The sequence below is a fragment of the Bombina bombina genome, chromosome 5 (assembly GCF_027579735.1).
Source record: "Bombina bombina isolate aBomBom1 chromosome 5, aBomBom1.pri, whole genome shotgun sequence".
Taxonomy (NCBI): domain Eukaryota; kingdom Metazoa; phylum Chordata; class Amphibia; order Anura; family Bombinatoridae; genus Bombina; species Bombina bombina.
In genome coordinates this window covers 1,119,182,936-1,119,202,509 of record NC_069503.1, presented here as the reverse complement: position 1 = coordinate 1,119,202,509, position 19,574 = coordinate 1,119,182,936, and the positions used below count along the sequence as shown (strand labels likewise).

At 40.2% G+C, this 19,574-nt stretch overlaps 1 protein-coding gene across 1 annotated transcript in view; it reads right to left on the bottom strand.

The window, feature by feature from the left end:
- The window catches only part of ADGRB1 (adhesion G protein-coupled receptor B1), a 736,329-nt gene that overhangs the window by 398,255 nt on the left and 318,500 nt on the right, over window positions 1–19,574 (bottom strand). Inside the window, 1 exon segment of the mRNA XM_053715405.1 lies at window positions 2,859–2,967. Coding sequence (XP_053571380.1) covers window positions 2,859–2,967 — 109 coding nt within the window.

Here is a 19,574-nt window from a genome sequence, read left to right as displayed (position 1 = left end):
TGGTAGTGGGAGCACTAGTTATTGGTGGTAAGTGGATTTTATTGTTTGTATACTTTTAGTCTGAGGTAACCCCGAAAACGTTTACTAATTCAGTAACCTGTTAAAACGGAGAGTGCTGTTCCTTAGGTGATGGACTGAATTTTACATTTTGAATTGCACCCCAGCTGTTGTAAGCTTTGGCGAAAGTGAGTGCTGGATCCCATACTGGAGCATTTATATATGTATATATACGCATACATATAGGGGTAGATTTATCATACCCTGGATGGACATTTAACATTGAACAATCATTTCTGGTGAAATGCTTGTGCAATGCCACCCCCTGCACATTTGCATCCAATTGGTATGATTGCAGTCTGCCACCTCAGAGCCAGAAGGCTCGTGCGGAATATGCAGCATCTGCTGTTTGATAAATGTACCCCATAGTCTTTTTAACACAGCACTTGTATCAGTGACTTGAGTCATATATTCATTGATATTTATTGATTTATATTTATACTAGTACTAAAGCCCGTGTACACGGGCCATTTTTTTCAGAACAACGGTCCCACCCCTTGCTCTCTCCCCCCTCTCTTTTGCTCTCTCTTCCCCCCTCTCTTTTGCTCTCTCTTCCCCCCTCTCTTTTGCTTTCTTTCCCCCCTCTCCTTTGTTCTCTCTCTCCCCTCTTTTGCTCTATCTCTCCCCTCTTTTGCTCTCTCTCTCCCCTCTTTGGCTCTCTCCATCCTTTCTTTTGCTCTCTCTCCCCCCTCTTTTATTCTCTCCCCCCTCTTTGGCTCCCCCCCCCTTTGGCTCTCCTCCCCCCTCTTTGGCTCTTCCCCCCCTCTTTGGCTCCCCCCCCTTTGGCTCTCCCCCCCCCCCCTCTTTGGCTCTATCCCCCCCCCTTTTTCCCTCTCTCCTCTTTGGCTCTCTCCCCCCTCTTTGGCTCCCCCCCCCTTTGGCTCTCTCTCCCCCCCCCCTTTGGCTCTCTCTCCCCCCCCCTTTGGCTCTCTCTCCCCCCTCTTTGGCTCTCCCCCCTCGTTGGCTCTCTCTCTCCCGCCTCTTTGGCTCTCCCCCCCTCTTTGGCTCTCCCCCCCCCTCTTTTGCTCTCCCCTCCCCTCTTTGGCTCTCTCCCCCCTCTTTTGTTCTCTCCCCCTGTTTGGCGCTCTCCCCCCCTCTTTGGCTCCCCCCCCCCCCTCTTTGGCGCTCTCCCCCCCTCTTTGGCTCTCCCCCCCCCCTCTTTGGCTCTCCCTCCCCCTCTTTGGGTATAGGCTCTACCTCATGTTCAGTAGGTGAACTGTAGAGCCGCAGATTCGTTTCCTGCAGTGCTGTATGAAAATGACTCAGTGTACTGTAACTCTAATGAATCATTTACATAACAGTACACTGATTCAAATAACAGGTCACACTCACAGCGGTTCTCAACAGACCCCTGCAATTACATTAACCCATTCAGCATCCCATGTTTGTGTGTATATATATATATATATATATATATATATATATATATATATATAATTTGTTGTTCTTCCTCTATATCTAAGCTAACTTTTAATTTGTAGCTGTTGCTAAGTAAAAGTTAGCTTAGATATAGAGGAAGAACAACAAATTATATATATATATATATATATATATATATACACACAAATATATATATATATATATACACACAAACATGGGATGCTGAATGGGTTAATGTAAATGCAGGGGTCTGTTGAGAACTGCTGTGAGTGTGACCTGATATTTGAATCAGTGTACTGTTAGCTAACTCGTATGCAATGAATCTGTCTGTCAACAGTACACTGAGTCTTTGCAAACAGTTTACTTCTTTTGAATCAGTGAACTGTTAACAGACTGATTCATTGCAGACGAGTTAGCTAACAGTACACTGATTCAACAACACTGGTAATATGATCCTAGAGTGAGATTCTGCTGTGTGATTCATTAAAGGAGGAGTTAGCAGAGCAGAACTCACTCTAGGATCGTATTACCAGTGCTGCTGATGACTCAGGAACTGAACTGTTTCAAACGAATCAGTTCAGTCTGATGTACTGATTCATGCAGTTCAGTGAAAAGATCCGGTTCAAATGAACGATTCGTTCATGAACCGGACATCACTACCGGCCACGCCCCTCGCGACGCCCAGCCACGCCCCTCGCGACGCTACCGTCGGCCACAAACAGCTGTGAGGTCTGGGGAGCGCGTTGCCGCTTCTCACGCAGCAGACCTCACAGCTGTTGAGTAGCTCGCGCTCCCTATCTCACAGCTGCTTGTATGCTGTGTACCTCGCGCTCCCTATCTCAAGGCCAAGTGTTTGTCTCTACTGCGCATGACGGCTTCAGACAAACACTTGGCCTTTTATAATATAGGATATATTGATATATAAATATATGACTCAAGTCACTGATACAAGTGCTGTGTTAAAAAAACTATTATATCTACTTTATAGTGTAATTAAATATTCATCCATTCTTTATGGATATTATTATATTTCAGTCATTATTAATAGCCATAAAATAAAAGTACTAATTATAATTATGAAGCTGCAGTCTTTTCTGATATCTGGAGGATCACACGCAGCACAATACAATGCATTAAGCCAGTTAGCGATGGTGTGAGCAGAAATAACAGTTTGGGAACAGAGTGATGTGTTGAAATGTCACATTTGAACGTCTGCCAAGCAGCACAATATAGCAATGCAGCAATTTCAATCACTTGCTAGCTGCAGAGCAGACCTATGAAGTACTCGGCCACCCAGCGAGCATAAACACCGCACACGAGCTGCCACTGCAACCTAGTGGCTAAATAGGGCGAAGGAAAAAGCAGCACTGTGTGCTACAGCTGAATACTATAGCAGATGGGCTTGTGCATTACTCACGTACCCAGGTTGTCTGTCACTTGATACGATTCCTTAAAATCCTTCATTCGAAAGCCAATTACTTCTATGAAGTCTTCCACTAGCTTGAAAAGCTCCTTCAGGGTTAACCCCATCTGCAAAGCAAAATATTCATAGTGGTGAAGGGGGAGTTTCACAGTGTTGTCCAGAACTGACATAGACCCTTTAAAATAGTGTCTTGCAAATCATATTAAGTACAGAATTAATCATACTCATTTATAGTGCCACAGAATTGGTTGGCGCTCTACAAATAACTGATAATTATAAAACAATAATAACATAAAATCAATAATATTAATATTGTGCATGTATAAAGCACCATGAACGTGCACACTGAACAGTGAAATGCAGAGATCATACATAGAATATCATTACATTATCATGTAAAATGATGCAAGAGGGTGATAATGACTTTAAATGCACACACTCAGCACACAATTAAAGGGGGGCTGTGCTGTTATCCCCCCCCCCCCCCAGCTCAAATGTGTTCTCAATTAGCTGTTTTATACAATGGAGTGTATCAAATTGTTTAAAAATGCCCCCTTTACATTTTTTGTCATTTAACATAAATGATTTTGCCTGTTGGAAAGCACCACCTATACTGGGAATATGAATACTTGAATATTCTGTATAGAAAAGCTCTGTAAACAACAGTTAGCAAACAGCAATCAAGTTCCCTGAGGGAAGTGGAAGAGATAGGTAATAACATTTTATTGCTCTCTAACTATTGGACATTGTGTCAGAAAGAAAGAGATTAGATCAGGATGCCTTAATGTATAGTGAAACAGATAAGAGTAGAAGATCTGTTATTTCTGCAGGCTCAGCCCACTTGAGAACAATGCTATTTCATAAACAGAAATAAAGGAGCAATTTCCCATACCATTTATACTCTGTAGCTACTTTAACAAGTCCTTGGTAACATATTAAGGTGAACCCAATTTCACAATAAAATATCTAATATAACAAAGAACTTATAGCAAATCACATAAAAAACACACACAATATATCAGCACTCAAAATCAAACATCAGAACAGAATTAACCTGCTCACAGGAGCACACATCTTGTGGGTCACTGGGATACGCTGGAGGACTTCTTCAGACTTGTTTAAGACTTCAGATTATCTTAAACAACTTTCCAATTTACTTCTATTATACAAGCTGATTTGTTCTCTTGGTAGCCTTTGTTTAAGAAACATCTATGCACTACTGGGAGCTAGCTGAACACTGGGACAATAACATGGGGCATTTATGTGCAGCCACCAATCAGCAGCGTTTGAGCCTACCTAGGTATTCTTTTCAACAACAGATACCAAGAGAACAAAACAAATTATATAATAGAAGTATATGGGTAAGTTGTTTAAAATCACATGCTCTATCTGAATCATCAAAGAAAGGAAATTGGGGTTCATGTCCCTTTAAGACTTGTGGTTTCTGCACCCTAAAAAAAGGTGCTGATTTAAAAGGTAAATGATTTAAGTGTTTAAAAATAATGAAACGTTTGGATAGTTTACAAGTAAATATTCATATAGTCATATAGTTCATCCTTCTCTTGTTATCTTTTGTTGAAATGTAGTTCCTTTCTATGACAGCATACTAAGCTATACTCAGGGGGTGTACACTACACAAACAATGGTACAGACATTGTTGATACTGCCATATAGTGTTTAAGGACACAAATATGGCCACACTAAACTTTTAACCCTTAAGGGCACATTATACTCCCCTCTAATATGTTCTCAAAGGTCCATTTTAGCTGTGTATTTAACTGTTGGCACACAACTCCTTTATTTGTTATTTGAAATAGCTACTTTTGCCTGTTGTATCCCCAACTACACTAAAAATATGAGTAACAAATGTTTTGTCTGTAAAAAAGGAGACAATAGCATTGATTAATCTCCCAGTTGGGGCATGAGAGAGAGATTTTTGTATGTGAAATAGTTGCTTGTGTTTATAAAACCCCCATCATTATTAGTATTTGGGTACCTAAAATAAACACTTCTAGGCCCAGCCCATTGTTATGGGCATATCATGAGTGGTGGAATTAATAAGAAAAATACCAAAATAAACATAAAGGAGCAATTTCCCATATATTTAATATATTTGGAACAAACTAAGGGGAACATTTTTTACAGTAGAGTATCCCTTTAAGGGACATTAAATTTGGAATGTTTTTAATTCCCCATACATGTCTAGATTAAGAGTGGAGTGATATTATATATGGCAAGTGAAATCATATTTTCACGTTAGATTGCACACAAGTTAAATGCCACTCGTATTACAAGTTGAAAGTAAAAGTAATCACGATTTACGCTAGAATGATTACCGCAACCTCACAGCTCTGGTTAACTGTTATGCTTTAATACAAAGTCATACAAAACACATAAAAAATACGTTTAACGGTACAGTTAAATAATAATGTCTGATAAAAACTATTTTTGATAAAAAAAATTGCATGAAAAAGTTATAAGGGCTCAAAGATATGAGGTCTCAGGTGTTAGGAGAGCCAAAAAAATCACTTCTAGTGGTTTTAACGCTCGACTATGGGTGCAAACTCTTGCTCCACTTGTAATCTAGCCCACAATGTTTAATCATAGTGGAAAAAATGCAGTATATATTTTCATGTAATTTGAATCTGAAAATTACAGCTTTTATTCTGCCCCAGAGAGGCTGGAGTGCATTTTGAGGAATTCAGAACTCTGAATCGCCTATCTGTTGCACGGTAATTGGTTGATTTTTGTGCAGAAACTCATTTATATCTGTCAATAATTGGTTAACAAAGGAAAGACATACTTTTTTCAAGGAATATGTCACTTGACTGCAAAACAATGAAAACTTTGGAAAATGAAGGCAATAAATTGATTTAAACTGTTTTAGATGTAACACTTTGGCACTATAATAAGTCTTTTTAAACCATAAATGATAAACAAATTGACAATATTGTCGATTTATAGAGGGATGGGAGCAGGGGAATCCTATGAGGGTCTTTTATTCGCAACTTCTTTCCTCGTGTGTTTTAGAATCCAATAAAATCCCAAAGCTGTGAAAAATAATTTTTCTATAATTGCTTTTCAAATACAACTAGATTAATGATTGTGGACATACAGTGTGTGGCATTTTTTTGGAAATTATTTTGTTTTAAATGAGTTTAAAATAAAATGCTTCAAGTGAACCATCATGAGATTTTGTTTTTTTAAATAATGAGGAGTGCAAAAAAAGCTTCAAATTAGACGTTATCTATTTTTTTTTTAAATGCCCCGTTGTCTTGACAACCAAGCAAAGAATTCCAGCTTCAGCTGCTTGTAAGAAGCATAATAAAAAATTCTAATAATGATGGTTTAAATTTTATGATAGAAAATGTTCTTTTTCTTTCCAATACAAATACATCACATGACATACAACACCTCAGTTACAATACGCACTACAAAAGAATAAAAATGTTCTTAGCAATAACAGCTTTTGGACACAAGGATATTTATTAAGTGGCATAAAAATGGTATTCTATTCACTTTGCAAACCTTAAGTAAAAAAATAATTACTGCTCACCGCAAAACAATGTTGTTTGTTTATATCAAATGCATTTTTGTATTCTACACAAATTATCTCATAAAAACATCATAGTTGAAATATGTATGTGTTACAATAAAATACAAACATACACAGAAATAGAAACTTATAAGATTGACATTAATTAGATTAACAGACAGATAGATAGATTGATAGATATATAGATAAATGATAGATAGGTATATAGATAAATGTAGATAGATAGATAGATAGATAGATAGATAGATAGATAGATGTAGATAGATAGATAGATGATAGATAGATAAATGTAGATAGATAGATAGATAGATAGATGTAGATAGATAGATAGATTATAGATAGATAAATGTAGATAGATGATAGATAGATAGATAGATAGATAGATAGATTGATGTAGATAGATAGATAAATGTTGATAGATAGATGTAGATAGGTAGATAGATGATAGATAGATAGATAGATGATAGATAAATGTAGATAGATAGATAGATAGATAGATAGATAGATAGATAGATAGATAGCGAACCTCAGGGGACAGTCAGTTGCACACTATTGGTCTACATCTGAATGCCTCTGCCAGGCTGATTGTCGCTCCTCTGCACCTCTCTCTCAGTCCCATCACTGTCTTCCTCTTGCCTCCAGAATTAAACACAAAATTCTGACTCTGACATTCAAGGCCCTTAATAACACGGCTCCCCCTATATTTCAGTCCTTGTCTCCAAATACTCTCCCTCCCATCCCCTTCGCTCTACTCATGGCCTCCCCCTCTCCTCCTCCTCTCTTTCTCGTCTTCAGACTGGCCCCTATTTTTTGAACTCTCTGCCTTGCTCCACAAGACTCTCTAATAGTTTTGAACGTTTCAAGCACTCTTTAAAGGATCTTCTGTTCAGGGATGCATACAATATATGCTAACCTTCGCTAAATGCAGTTCCTTGACTCCTTCGTTATCCCCTTGAACCCCTTAGCATGTAAGCCTACAATCCCAGCTGTTCTGTAGATCACCTTATAAAAGTAAATTTATGCTTACCTGATAAATTAATTTCATCTATGGTAAGACAATCCACGGATTCATCCTTTACTTGTGGGATATTATCCTCCTGCTAACAGGAAGTGGCAAAGAGCACCACAGCAGAGCTGTCTATATAGCTCCTCCCTTAGCTCCACTCCCAGTCATTCGACCGAAGGTACAGGAAGGAAAAGGAGAAACTACAAGGTGCAGAGGTGACTGAAGTGTAAATCAAAAAAATATAATCTGTCTTAAAATGACAGGGCGGGCCGTGGACTCGTCTTACCATAGAAGAAATTAATTTATCAGGTAAGCATAAATTTACTTTTCTTCTATAAAGGTAAGACGAGTCCACGGATTCATCCTTTACTTGTGGGATACAATACCAAAGCTACAGGACACGGATGAACGGGAGGAAAAAGACAGATGGTTAAACAGAAGGCACCACTGCTTGAAGAACCTTTCTCCCAAAAATAGCCTCCGAAGAAGCAAAGGTATCAAATTTGTAAAATTTGGGAAAGGTATGAAGCGAAGACCAAGTCGCAGCCTTGCAAATCTGTTCAACAGAAGCATCATTTTTAAAAGCCCATGTGGAAGCCACCGCTCTAATACAGTGAGCTGTAATTCTTTCAGGAGGCTGCTGTCCAGCAGTCTCGTATGCCAAACGGATGATGCTTTTCAGCCAAAAGGCAAGAGAGGTAGCCGTAGCTTTTTGACCTCTACGTTTTCCAGAATAGACAACAAACAAAGAAGATGTTTGACGGAAATCTTTGTTCCCTTGCAAGTAAAACTTTACAGCACAAACCACGTCCAAGTTGTGCAATAGACACTCCTTCTTGGAGGAAGGATTAGGACACAGAGAAGGAACAACAATTTCCTGATTAATATTCTTATTAGTAACAACCTTAGGAAGGAATCCAGGTTTGGTACGCAAAACGATCTTATCAGCATGGAAAATAAGATAAGGCGAGTCACATTGCAATGCAGATAGTTCAGAAACTCTTCGAGCTGAAGAGATAGCAACTAAAAACAGAACTTTCCAAGATAGAAGCTTAATATCTATGGAATGCATAGGTTCAAACGGAACCCCTTGAAGAACCTTAAGAACTAAATTCAAACTCCATGGCGGAGCAACAGGTTTAAACACAGGCTTGATTCTAACTAAAGCCTGACAGAACGACTGAACGTCTGGAACATCTGCCAGACGTTTGTGCAGTAGAATTGATAAAGCAGATATCTGTCCCTTTAAGGAACTAGCTGATAGCCCCTTCTCCAAACCTTCTTGGAGAAAGGACAAAATCCTAGGAATCCTGATCTTACTCCATGAGTAGCCTTTGGATTCGCACCAATAAAGATATTTACGCCATATCTTATGATAAATTTTCCTGGTGACAGGCTTTCGAGCCTGAATCAAGGTACCTATGACCGACTCAGTCGCAGAGAAACTAGATTTGGATGCTGGAACAGACCTTGAATCAGAAGGTCCTGTCTCAGTGGCAGAGTCCATGGTGGAAGAGATGACATGTCCACCAGGTCTGCATACCAAGTCCTGCGTGGCCACGCAGGTGTTATCAAAATCACCGAAGCTCTCTCCTGTTTGATTCTAGCAATCAAACGAGGAAGGAGATGAAATGGTGGAAACACATAAGCCAGGTTGAACGACCAGGGTACTGCTAGAGCATCTATCAGTACCGCCTGAGGATCCCTTGACCCGTATCGAGGAAGTTTGGCATTCTGACGAGATGCCATCAGATCCAATTCTGGTGTGCCCCATTGCTGAATCAATTGAGCAAACACCTCCGGATGGAGTTCCCACTCCCCCGGATGAAAAGTTTGACGACTTAGAAAATCCGCTTCCCAGTTCTCCACTCCTGGGATATAGATTGCTGATAGATGGCAAGAGTGAGTCTCTGCCCATTTAATTATTTTGGTAACCTCTATCATCGCTAGAGAACTCTTTGTTCCCCCCTGATGATTGATATATGCTACAGCCGTGATATTGTCCGACTGGAATCTTATGAATCTGGCCGACGCCAGCTGAGGCCACGCCTGAAGCACGTCGAATATCGCTCTCAGTTCTAGAATATTTATCGGGAGGAGAGCCTCCTCCTGAGTCCACAATCCCTGTGCTTTCAGGGAATTCCAGACTGCACCCCAGCCCAATAGGCTGGCGTCCATCATCACTATGACCCACGCTGGCCTGCGGAAACACATTCCCTTGGACAGATGTTCCTGTGACAATCACCAAAGAAAGAGTCTCTGGTCTTTTGGTCCAGATGTATCTGAGGAGATAATTCTGCATAATCCCTATTCCACTGTTTGAGGATGCAAAGTTGCAGTGGTCTGAGATGCCAGCGAGCAAACAAAACTATGTTCATTGCCGCTACCATTAAGCCAATTAACTCCATACACTGAGCTACTGACGGGCGAGGAATAGAATTAAGAGCTCAGCAGATGGATAAAATTTTTGATTTCCTGACCTCAGTCAGAAAAAATTTCATGTCCACCGAATCTATCAGAGTTCCCAGGAAAGGAACTCTTGTGAGAGGGATAAGTGAACTCTTTTGTACGTTCACCTTCCACCCGTGAGATCTTACAAAAGCCACCACGATGTCCAAGTGAGACTTAGCTAGTTGGAAAGTTGACGCCTGGATTAAGATATCGTCCAGATAAGGCACCACAGCTATGCCCCGCGGCCTTAGAACCACCAGAAGGGACCCTAGCACCTTTGTGAATATTCTGGGAGCTGTGGCCAACCCGAAGGGAAGAGCCAAAATCTGCTTGTCCAGAAAGGCGAACCTGAGGAACTGGTGATGATCTTTGTGGATAGGAATGTTTAGATATGCATCCTTTAAGTCCACGGTGGTCATATATTGACCCTCCTGGATCATTGGCAAAATAGTCCAAATGGTCTCCATCTTGAAGGATGGGACTCTGAGGAATTTGTTTAGGATCTTGAGATCCAAAATTGGTCTGAAGGTTCCCTATTTTTTGGGAACCACAAACAGATTGGAGTAGAACCCTTGCCCCTGTTCTGTTGTTGGAACTGGGCAGATCACTCCCATGGTATATAGGTCTTCTACACAGCGTAAGAACGCCTCTCTTTTTGTCAGGTTTACAGACAATTGAGAAAGATGGAATCACCCCCTTGGGGGAGAATCTTTGAAATCTAGAAGATACCCCTGGGTTACAATTTCTAAAGCCCAGGAGTCCTGAACATCTCTTGCCCAAGCTTGAGCGAAGAGAGAAAGTCTGCCCCCTACTAGATCCGGTCCCGGATAGGGGGCTACCCCTTCATGCTGTCTTGGTGGCAGCAGCGGGCTTCTTGGCCTGTTTACCCTTGTTCCAAGTCTGGTTAGGTCTCCAGACTGACTTGGATTGAGAAAAATTCCCCTCTTGCTTTGCGGCAGGGGAAGAGGTAGAGGGACCACCTTTGAAGTTCCGAAAGGAACGAAAATTATTTTGTTTGGTCCTCATCTTATTCGACTTATCCTGAGGAAGGGCTTGGCCTTTCCCTCCAGTGATGTCTGAAAAGATCTCTTTCAGTTCAGGCCTGAATAGGGTCTTACCCTTGAAAGGGATGGCTAAAAGCTTAGCTTTTGATAACACATCAGCAGACCAGGACTTAAGCCATAACGCTCTACGCGCTAAAATGGCAAAACCTGAATTTTGCCAATTGAAAAGCGGCATCTGTAATGAAAGAATTAGCTAGCTTGAGAGCCCTAATTCTATCCAGAATATCATCTAATGGGGTCTCAACCTGAAGAGCCTCTTCCAGAGCCTCGAACCAAAAGGACGCTGCAGTAGTTACAGGAACAATGCACGCTTTAGGTTGGAGAAGAAAGCCTTGGTGAACAAATATTTCTTCAGAAGACCCTCTAATTTTTTATCCATAGGATCTTTAAAAGCACAACTGTCCTCGATAGGTATAGTTGTACGCTTAGCCAGGGTAGAAATAGCTCCCTCCAGCTTAGGGACCGTCTGCCATGAGTCCCGCACGGCGTCAGATATGGGAAACATTTTCTTAAAAGTAGGAGGGGGAGCGAACGGAATACCTGGTCTATCACACTCCTTAGTAACAATTTCCGAAATCCTCTTAGGGACTGGAAAAACATCAGTGTAGGCTGGAACCTCTAGGAATCTGTTCATTTAACACAATTTCTCTTGAACTACAATAGGGTCACAATCATCCAGAGTCGCTAAAACCTCCCTGAGCAATAAGCGGAGGTGTTCTAATTTAAATTTAAAAGCTGTCATATCTGAATCTGTCTGAGGGAACATATTTCCTGAATCAGAAATCTCTCCCTCAGCCAGCAAATCCCTCCCTTCAGAACATTGTGAGGGTACATTGGATATGGCTAATAAAGCGTCAGAGGGCTCAGCGTTTGTTCTCACACCAGACCTACTGCGCTTCTCCTGCAACCCAGGCAGCTTAGATAAAACCTTTGTGAGGGTAGTATCCATAACTGTGGCCATATCTTGCAGGGTGAAAGAATTAGACGCACTAGAAGTACTTGGCGTCACTTGTGCGGGCGTTAACGGTTGTGAAATTTGGGGAGAATTATATGGCAAAACCTGATTCTCTTCTGACTGAGAATCATCCTGCGACATACTTTTAGTAGCTAAAATATGTTCTTTACAATTTATTGACCTTTCACTGCATGAGGGACACATTCTAAGTGGAGGTTCCACAATGGCTTTTAAACATATTGAACATTGACTTTCCTCAATGTCAGACATGTTGAACAGGCTAGTAATGACTACAAACAAGCATGAAAACACTTTATTTAGTGAAAAAAAATAACAATCTTAAAAAACGGTACTGCGCCTTTAAGAAAAAAAAAGCATACATGTTCTGCAAAACAGCCTAAACATGCACCACATTTTTCAAAATTTTGTATGTAGATACAATATAGGTAGTTAAGATTGCACAACAATTTTTTTTAACAATTAACCCCTTAATTTGCAAACCGAATCGAAAATAGGCCCAGATCCGGAAAAAAACCCTCTCAGCACCTTGCCACAGCCCTGCTGTGGCCCTACCTGCCCTCAGGGATCGAAAATGTGGGGTAAAATCTTCAATTTGGCCCAAAACATAAACCAGGGCCCTCAGAAGTTAGAGCTTGCTGCTTGCTGATCAAACTAACTGCGCATCTGAGGCGCGAAAATAGGCCCCGCCCATCTCACTCGATGTCTCCACAGCCTTACAGAACCACACCAGAGCAGCTATAACTAGCCATGTCAGTTCTGAGACCCAAAAGTTAAGCCATGTGTGCCCTTAATAAAGCTGCCCAAAACGTTATTGCCCACAAAAACGTTAAAGCACTCCCCAGTCAAAAAACGTTTGCTCCCAAACATTTGCAATCCAGTGTCAACCATATTTGTAATTGGCCCCATATGCAAGCTAAGTAATGCCCTTCTTTTAGATCTAGGGTTACTGCTTACCCTTACACTCTTGGGTATAATGTCAGCCTTTCTGAAATACACAGTCGCTCCATAAAAATATGACTGAACATACCTAATTGCTGCATAGCATGAAACCGTTACTCACAGTGAAGTTTCCTGTACTCCTCAGCCTCTGTGGGAACAACACTGGATCTTAGTTACAAATGCTAAGATCATCATCCTCCAGGCAGAAGTCTTTATCCATTTGCTGCCTGAGAGTAAATAGTACACACCGGTACCATTTAAAATAAAAAACTCTTGCTTGAAGAAAGTAAAAACTAACATTTTATAACTCTTTCACTTTACCCTTCCTAGTACTTAGAGTAGGCAAAGAGAATGACTGGGGGGTGGAGCTAAGGGAGGAGCTATATAGACAGCTCTGCTGTGGTGCTCTTTGCCACTTCCTGTTAGCAGGAGGATAATATCCAACAAGTAAAGGATGAATCTGTGGACTCATCTTACCTTTATAGAAGAAAAGCTGATTTATAACAGTGCAACTCTTGGCATGGCCATCTACCCCCTTATTCCCTATAAATGTTACCTGGATATCATACCCTTGTTTAAAGCTCTGTGGAATCTATTGGCGCTCTACAAATAACTGATAATAATAATAATATTGTTCCATGCTTTTTAAAATCAAATTACAATCCCAAACCTTTGGGAAAAAAAATTCTATCATTACTTGGCAAATCCATCACAATTACTACTTATGCAATGTTTACTAATTTTGGAAACTAGTTTTTTTTATAGGTTTTAAATCAATTACATCAACAGAGCCATCGAGAGAGAAATAATCAGGTGCAGAAAGCTTCAAGTTAGAATTTAGTACTACACCTGATAAATAAAAACACCTGCATAAAAATATGCTATCTGCTCAGTGTTATACACAGAGCATCCTTATGTATTCACTCCTAACTTGCTTTACTCTCCTTCAAAAAGCCATCACATTTACATTTAGATTCCTCTGATGACAGCTGTACTGTGATTTGCTGGTGCCAGAGCTGTGCTATCGCTCCCGGGTGTAAGCACAACCTTACTATCCTACAGAGCTCGCTTTGCATTATTGAGTGAGACATAAATTTGACACCAGTTTCTCGGTAGATTGACCCTATGATCTGCATAGTCACAAATCTGTTTATGGGTTAAGAAGGGATGTTATTGCAATTTTGAGAGATTATCTCCCAATTTAATCCATTATAGTAGCTACTGTTTGAATTGATTTCTAATGTAAAAGTTGTTTTTTATTGATTACACAAAGAAACAGATTTATTTGTTGTTTTCTTAAAGGGAGATTTTACTCAAGTTGTTTTGAAAGTGCACCAGCTAAACATACAAACATGTACAAAAAGGGTTAAATGTAATTTGTTTAAATTTAAAGTGACATGAAGTGCATGGTTGTGTATAACTGAGTCCTGGGAACTCCCACAAAAAAAGTTGGTTTATTCAACTCAGTGAAATCTATTTTTCAAAAAATAAAGCTCTGTAATAAATGTGCTATATTTTTAGTAGCTACACACGGGAGTTCATTTGTGCAGATCAAAGTTATAAAAACATACCCAAGGATCCTTATTTATCTGAGAATAAATCATTGTTATTTGACTATAACATTTAGGGGGGAAAGCACTATTGTTTACAACCTGTATATTAAAATGTTACTTTTTGTTGTATATTGCTCACATTTTGTGTTATATACATACAATAATCTGATACAATAAATCTGCTGGAAAAAAAACAAAACAATATATAATATGCTTGGGTTTCTCACTGAAAAATGGTCTACATTTGGGATTAAATGTGAGTAGTATCTAAAAACTAGGGGTTTGAAATGGCTCAGTAGTTAAGGGGTTGAATATCAAGAGTGGATTCCCACAGCCAGTGGAGGAGCCGGGTAATGCTAATACTCACTGCATCACCCCTCAGTTCTCAAAGGTGTACATACATCTGCTAGGCACTATATGTATAACATTGTTACAAACACTGCTGCCACACGTGCACACTCCTGAGCATATCTCAGTATGCATTTATGGAAAGAGGTTGCAAGGATACCAACACAACATAGTAAGTATGAAATTGTGAAAATTGAATTGTGAGACTTCATTGGTGAATGCCATGGGGTAGATTTACCAAACAGCGGATGCTGCAATCTAGTACCGATGTTTCCAGATTGTAAGACCGCTGCTCCTTAACTCACCCGCCAGCACTGAGGTGGCGGACCACAATCATCCTGATCAGATACAATCGGGATGATTGACAACCCATGCTAGCGGACGATTGGCCGCGAATGTGCAGGGGGCGGCATTGCACAAGCATTTATCAAGAAATGCTTGTGCAATATTAAATGCCGACAGCGTATGCATCGTATTAAGCGATGTCGAGCGGACATGATCAGACCTCTGTTTAATTGAAAAAATGTTCCCCAATTGCCCCCAAATAAAGTGGACAGTTTCTTTAAAAAAAAAAAGGGTTTATGAGGGGTTAAAGTGAAGGGAGGTGCGTTGTTTGAAAAATACGGCACTGAAAAGGGCCTTTACATAGCGGTCTATAGGGAGTGTGTTTTAAACTGCAAATATATGTATATGACTATATAAATAGATATTTATACACATATAAACACATAAATATTTTATTTTGCTGCCCAACTTACCCCCTGTGTTGCACTAGGTTTTTTGCTGTGTTTGACGGCATCAGAACAAGGCTCCCATTGAAGCCTATGGAAGCGCTTCCAGGCAATGCAAATGTGAGGTCGCGTTCGCATTGCGCTTAACTAGTTACACCAGTGCACATTTGCGTGTGTTGCTAACACTAAGTGGAGTGCAAATATTGCGCTCGCGAAAATGCAATTTTGCGATCCACTCGTAATTTAGGCCTAAACTGTTATACTTATTTTGTCAAAATGTAAACAACTAAATTACTAATTGTAAACAACTAATATCATTTGAAAAATCACTGGATATCATTTTCAGGCTAATTTGTTGTTTTGAATACATTATTATATTTAGCATTTATTTAGTGCTTCATGTCCCTTTAACTTTCCAGTCCTTGAACACCTTATGCCCTCTATATTGTCAGCTAACAAACAGCTTATACATAACCAAACAGCCTTTGGCCTCTATGTAGCTATTAACTGTTTAAAGGGACAATCTATGCCAATATTGTTATTGTTTAAAAAGATAGATAATCCCTTCATTACCCATTCCCCAGTTTTACATAACCAACGCTGTTATATTAATATTTTATACCTCTGTGATTACCGTGTATCTAAGCCTCTGCAGACTGCCCCCTATCTCAGTGCTATTTACAGACTTGCATTTAAGCTAACTAGTGCTGACTCATGAATAAATCCACTAGAGTGAGCACAATGTTATTTATGGGGCACACATGAACTAGCAGTGAAAAGCTATAAAAAGTCTCTGAGATAAAGGCGGCCTGCAGTGGCTTAGAAACAGGCAGACATTTAGTGGTTTAAAGGTTATAAAGTATATTAAAATAACAATGTTGGTTGTGCAAAGCTGTGGCATATGAATGTGATGTGTTTTCCTACTTCCCAAATTTTTGCTGCTATTAAAAACTATTCCATTCTCTATAAAACATTTGTGTTTAAGTAAGTAAGGATAGTGGTAATTTCCTACCAGTGATGCATTTAGTTGTTATGCTGCCCTAGGCACTAGCATATATTCTGCCTTTAAAATCTGCACCCCCCTCAACACATTTTATCTCATATCTGGCTCATATATTTCTCACAACAAGAGGCCAGGAACTCATTGGGATCATGCAAGAAAACCAGAAGTTATTGATCTGTATAAAAATAAAAACAAATGTAGGTGGGATCACTGGATTATATATAACAGGTTATACGGGCTTCAGTTATTTAAAACTTATTTGCTTATAGAAAAGGCTGCAATATGCCGAATGTCAGAATACATTTGGTTTCCCTCAATGTATATTAATATTCATGCATGAAGAGAAATACATCTATAAAGTTTCAGAAAATATGGAACTGCATAACATCTACAAACTGAGTTAACCCCCTGTTTGCCAGAGAGTAAAGTCATGCATTGCAGCCAAAGGGGCATATTTATCAAGCTCTGAATGGAGCTTGATGCCCCGTGTTTCTGGCGAGCCTGCAGGCTCGCCAGAAACAGCAGTTATGAAGCAGCGGTCACAAAGACCGCTGCTCCATAACCTGTCCGCCTGCTCTGAGCAGGCGGACAGACATCGGCGGAAATCAACCAGATCGAGTACGATCGGGTTGATTGACACCCCCCTGCTGGCAGCCTATTGGCCGCGAGTCTGCAGGGGGCGGCGTTGCACCAGAAGCTCTTGTGAGCTGCTGGTGCAATGCTGAATACGGAGAGCGTATTGCTCGCCATATTCAGTGAGGTCTGTCGGACCTGATCCGCACTGTCGGATCAGGTCCGACAGACCTTGATAAATATGGGCCAAAGGGTTAAGTACAATAAATAAAAGTGAGTTAAAAAAAGTATCAGCAATAAACACAAACCTAATGACATCACTGTGAGTGACAAATATGTGTACATGCGCTGACATTTAGACATTTTTGCACATTTTCGAGATGGATTTAAGTGAGGACGTGAAACAGAGAACAATCTATGATCTTAGTTGTCTTGAAGTTACAAACTACAGCTATTTGCAGAAGCTCTAAGATGTATTGTTGTTTTTAACAAGATAAATGGGCCGATTTATAAAGCTCCGTATAGAGCTTGATGTCCGTTTCCGCGCAAGTCTTCAGGCTCGCCGGAAAAAGAAGTTATGACCGTCTTTAGAACACTGTTCCATAACTTGTCTGCCTGCTCTGAAGTCGCGGACAGAAATCAACCCAATCGAATATGATCAGGTTAATTGACACCCCCTGCTAGTGGCCAGTTGGCCACAAATCTGCAGGGTGCGGCATTGCACAAGCAGTTCATTGCTACATCGTATTGTGTCCGCTCGCGCTATGATAAATCTACCCCCAAGTCTCTCTTTAACCACTGGTTTTGTTATCAGCACAAACAATAACATGTACTTCAGAAAGGTATAATATTATACATCCATAGAGATGCCATATGTGCCAATTCCAGCTTGTTCAGAGTTGCAATAAAATATAAAATATATGGTTTATCATTAACTGAATTTGTCACTCTATGGAGGTCTTGCCTCAAGCATTTGTTGATTAATGCTCTCTCCTCTAGTACGTGCAGAAAGTTTATTATCATAAGATTTACTGTGTTATTGGTCCCTGTGGGAGCAAAATGCCAACAAATCATCTCAACTGGTTCAGGGACAGTCTACCATAGAATTGTTATCGTTTTAAAAGATAGATAATCCCTTTATTACCCATTCCCCAGTTTTGCATAACCAACACTGTTATATTAATATACTTTATACCTCTGTGATTACCTTGTATCTAGGAACCTTCTTCCAGCCCCTTTCCTTAGAAAGTGACACCTTTTTAGTAGCAGGGGCACATAGATGGGCCAGACATAATGCAAGTGGAGTCCAGGAACCACCAAGCTCCCCTGTAGCAATGTCACTATTGATTGGAAGGCCAGATGGACCCACTAGAGGTGCAGTTATGTCCCTCTTTTAGTAGCAGGGGCACATAGACGGGCCAGACATAATGCAAGTGGAGTCCAGGAACCACCAAGCTCCCCTGTAGCAATGTCACTATTGATTGGAAGGCCAGATGGACCCACTAGAGGTGCAGTTATGTCCCTCTTTTAGTAGCAGGGGCACATAGACGGGCCAGACATAATGCAAGTGGAGTCCAGGAACCACCAAGCTCCCCTGTAGCAATGTCACTATTGATTGGAAGGCCAGATGGACCCACTAGAGGTGCAGTTATGTCCCTGCTTGAGTGTTCTTATGGTAAAGGTGAGATCATGTTCGTAATTTACTGAGCACCATTTAACCTACATTTTCTGTGTGTCTAGTGGGCATTTTTGTCATTAATAGCTATATTTGTGTGAGGTGCCCATTACACGTTATCTTGCACATCAAACGAAAACTTTTAGCAACATGGGAGAATCCTAATTACCACCGCAACACACTTGCAAAACAGTTTATGTAAATGTTTGTAATGTAAAATGTCTGCTTATTTGTTACTGAAAAGTTGTCTCACTGGAAAGAATGAAACTTGTCTCCAGAGGCTGGCCGCCACCAACGGGTGATCTGGGATATTCTAGAGGAGTAGTCAGGATTGTTTACCTACACCTTAGCCCAGAGTATAGAATTTATAAAGTCTTTATTGCCACAGTGTTATATCATGTGTTCGCGTCTCATTTTAATTTTATTTCTCATTAACATTTTTTTTTTTTGGCGTGAGTGTTTATCTCATTTTAATTTGTTTGTTTTGTAAGCTTTTGAAGGTATTACTGTAATGGCATTATCCTTCAGAGTGGAACTTGTTCATTGCACTGAAAAGTCAATGATAACAAGACAAATGCTGCTCCATGTATCATGAATGCTTCATTCTATTAGTATCCTTTGTTGAAGGTGCAACAATGCAGTACTGGGAGCTAGCTGAACACATAAGTCAGCCAGTGACAAGAGGCATATATGTGTAGCCAGCAATCAGCAGCAAGATCCCAGTACTGCATTGCTGCTCCTGAGAATACCTAGTTATATTTCTGATGAAGGATATCAAGATAACAAATTGCATGCTCTATTTGAATTATGCAAGAAAACGTCTTGGTTTCATGTCCCTT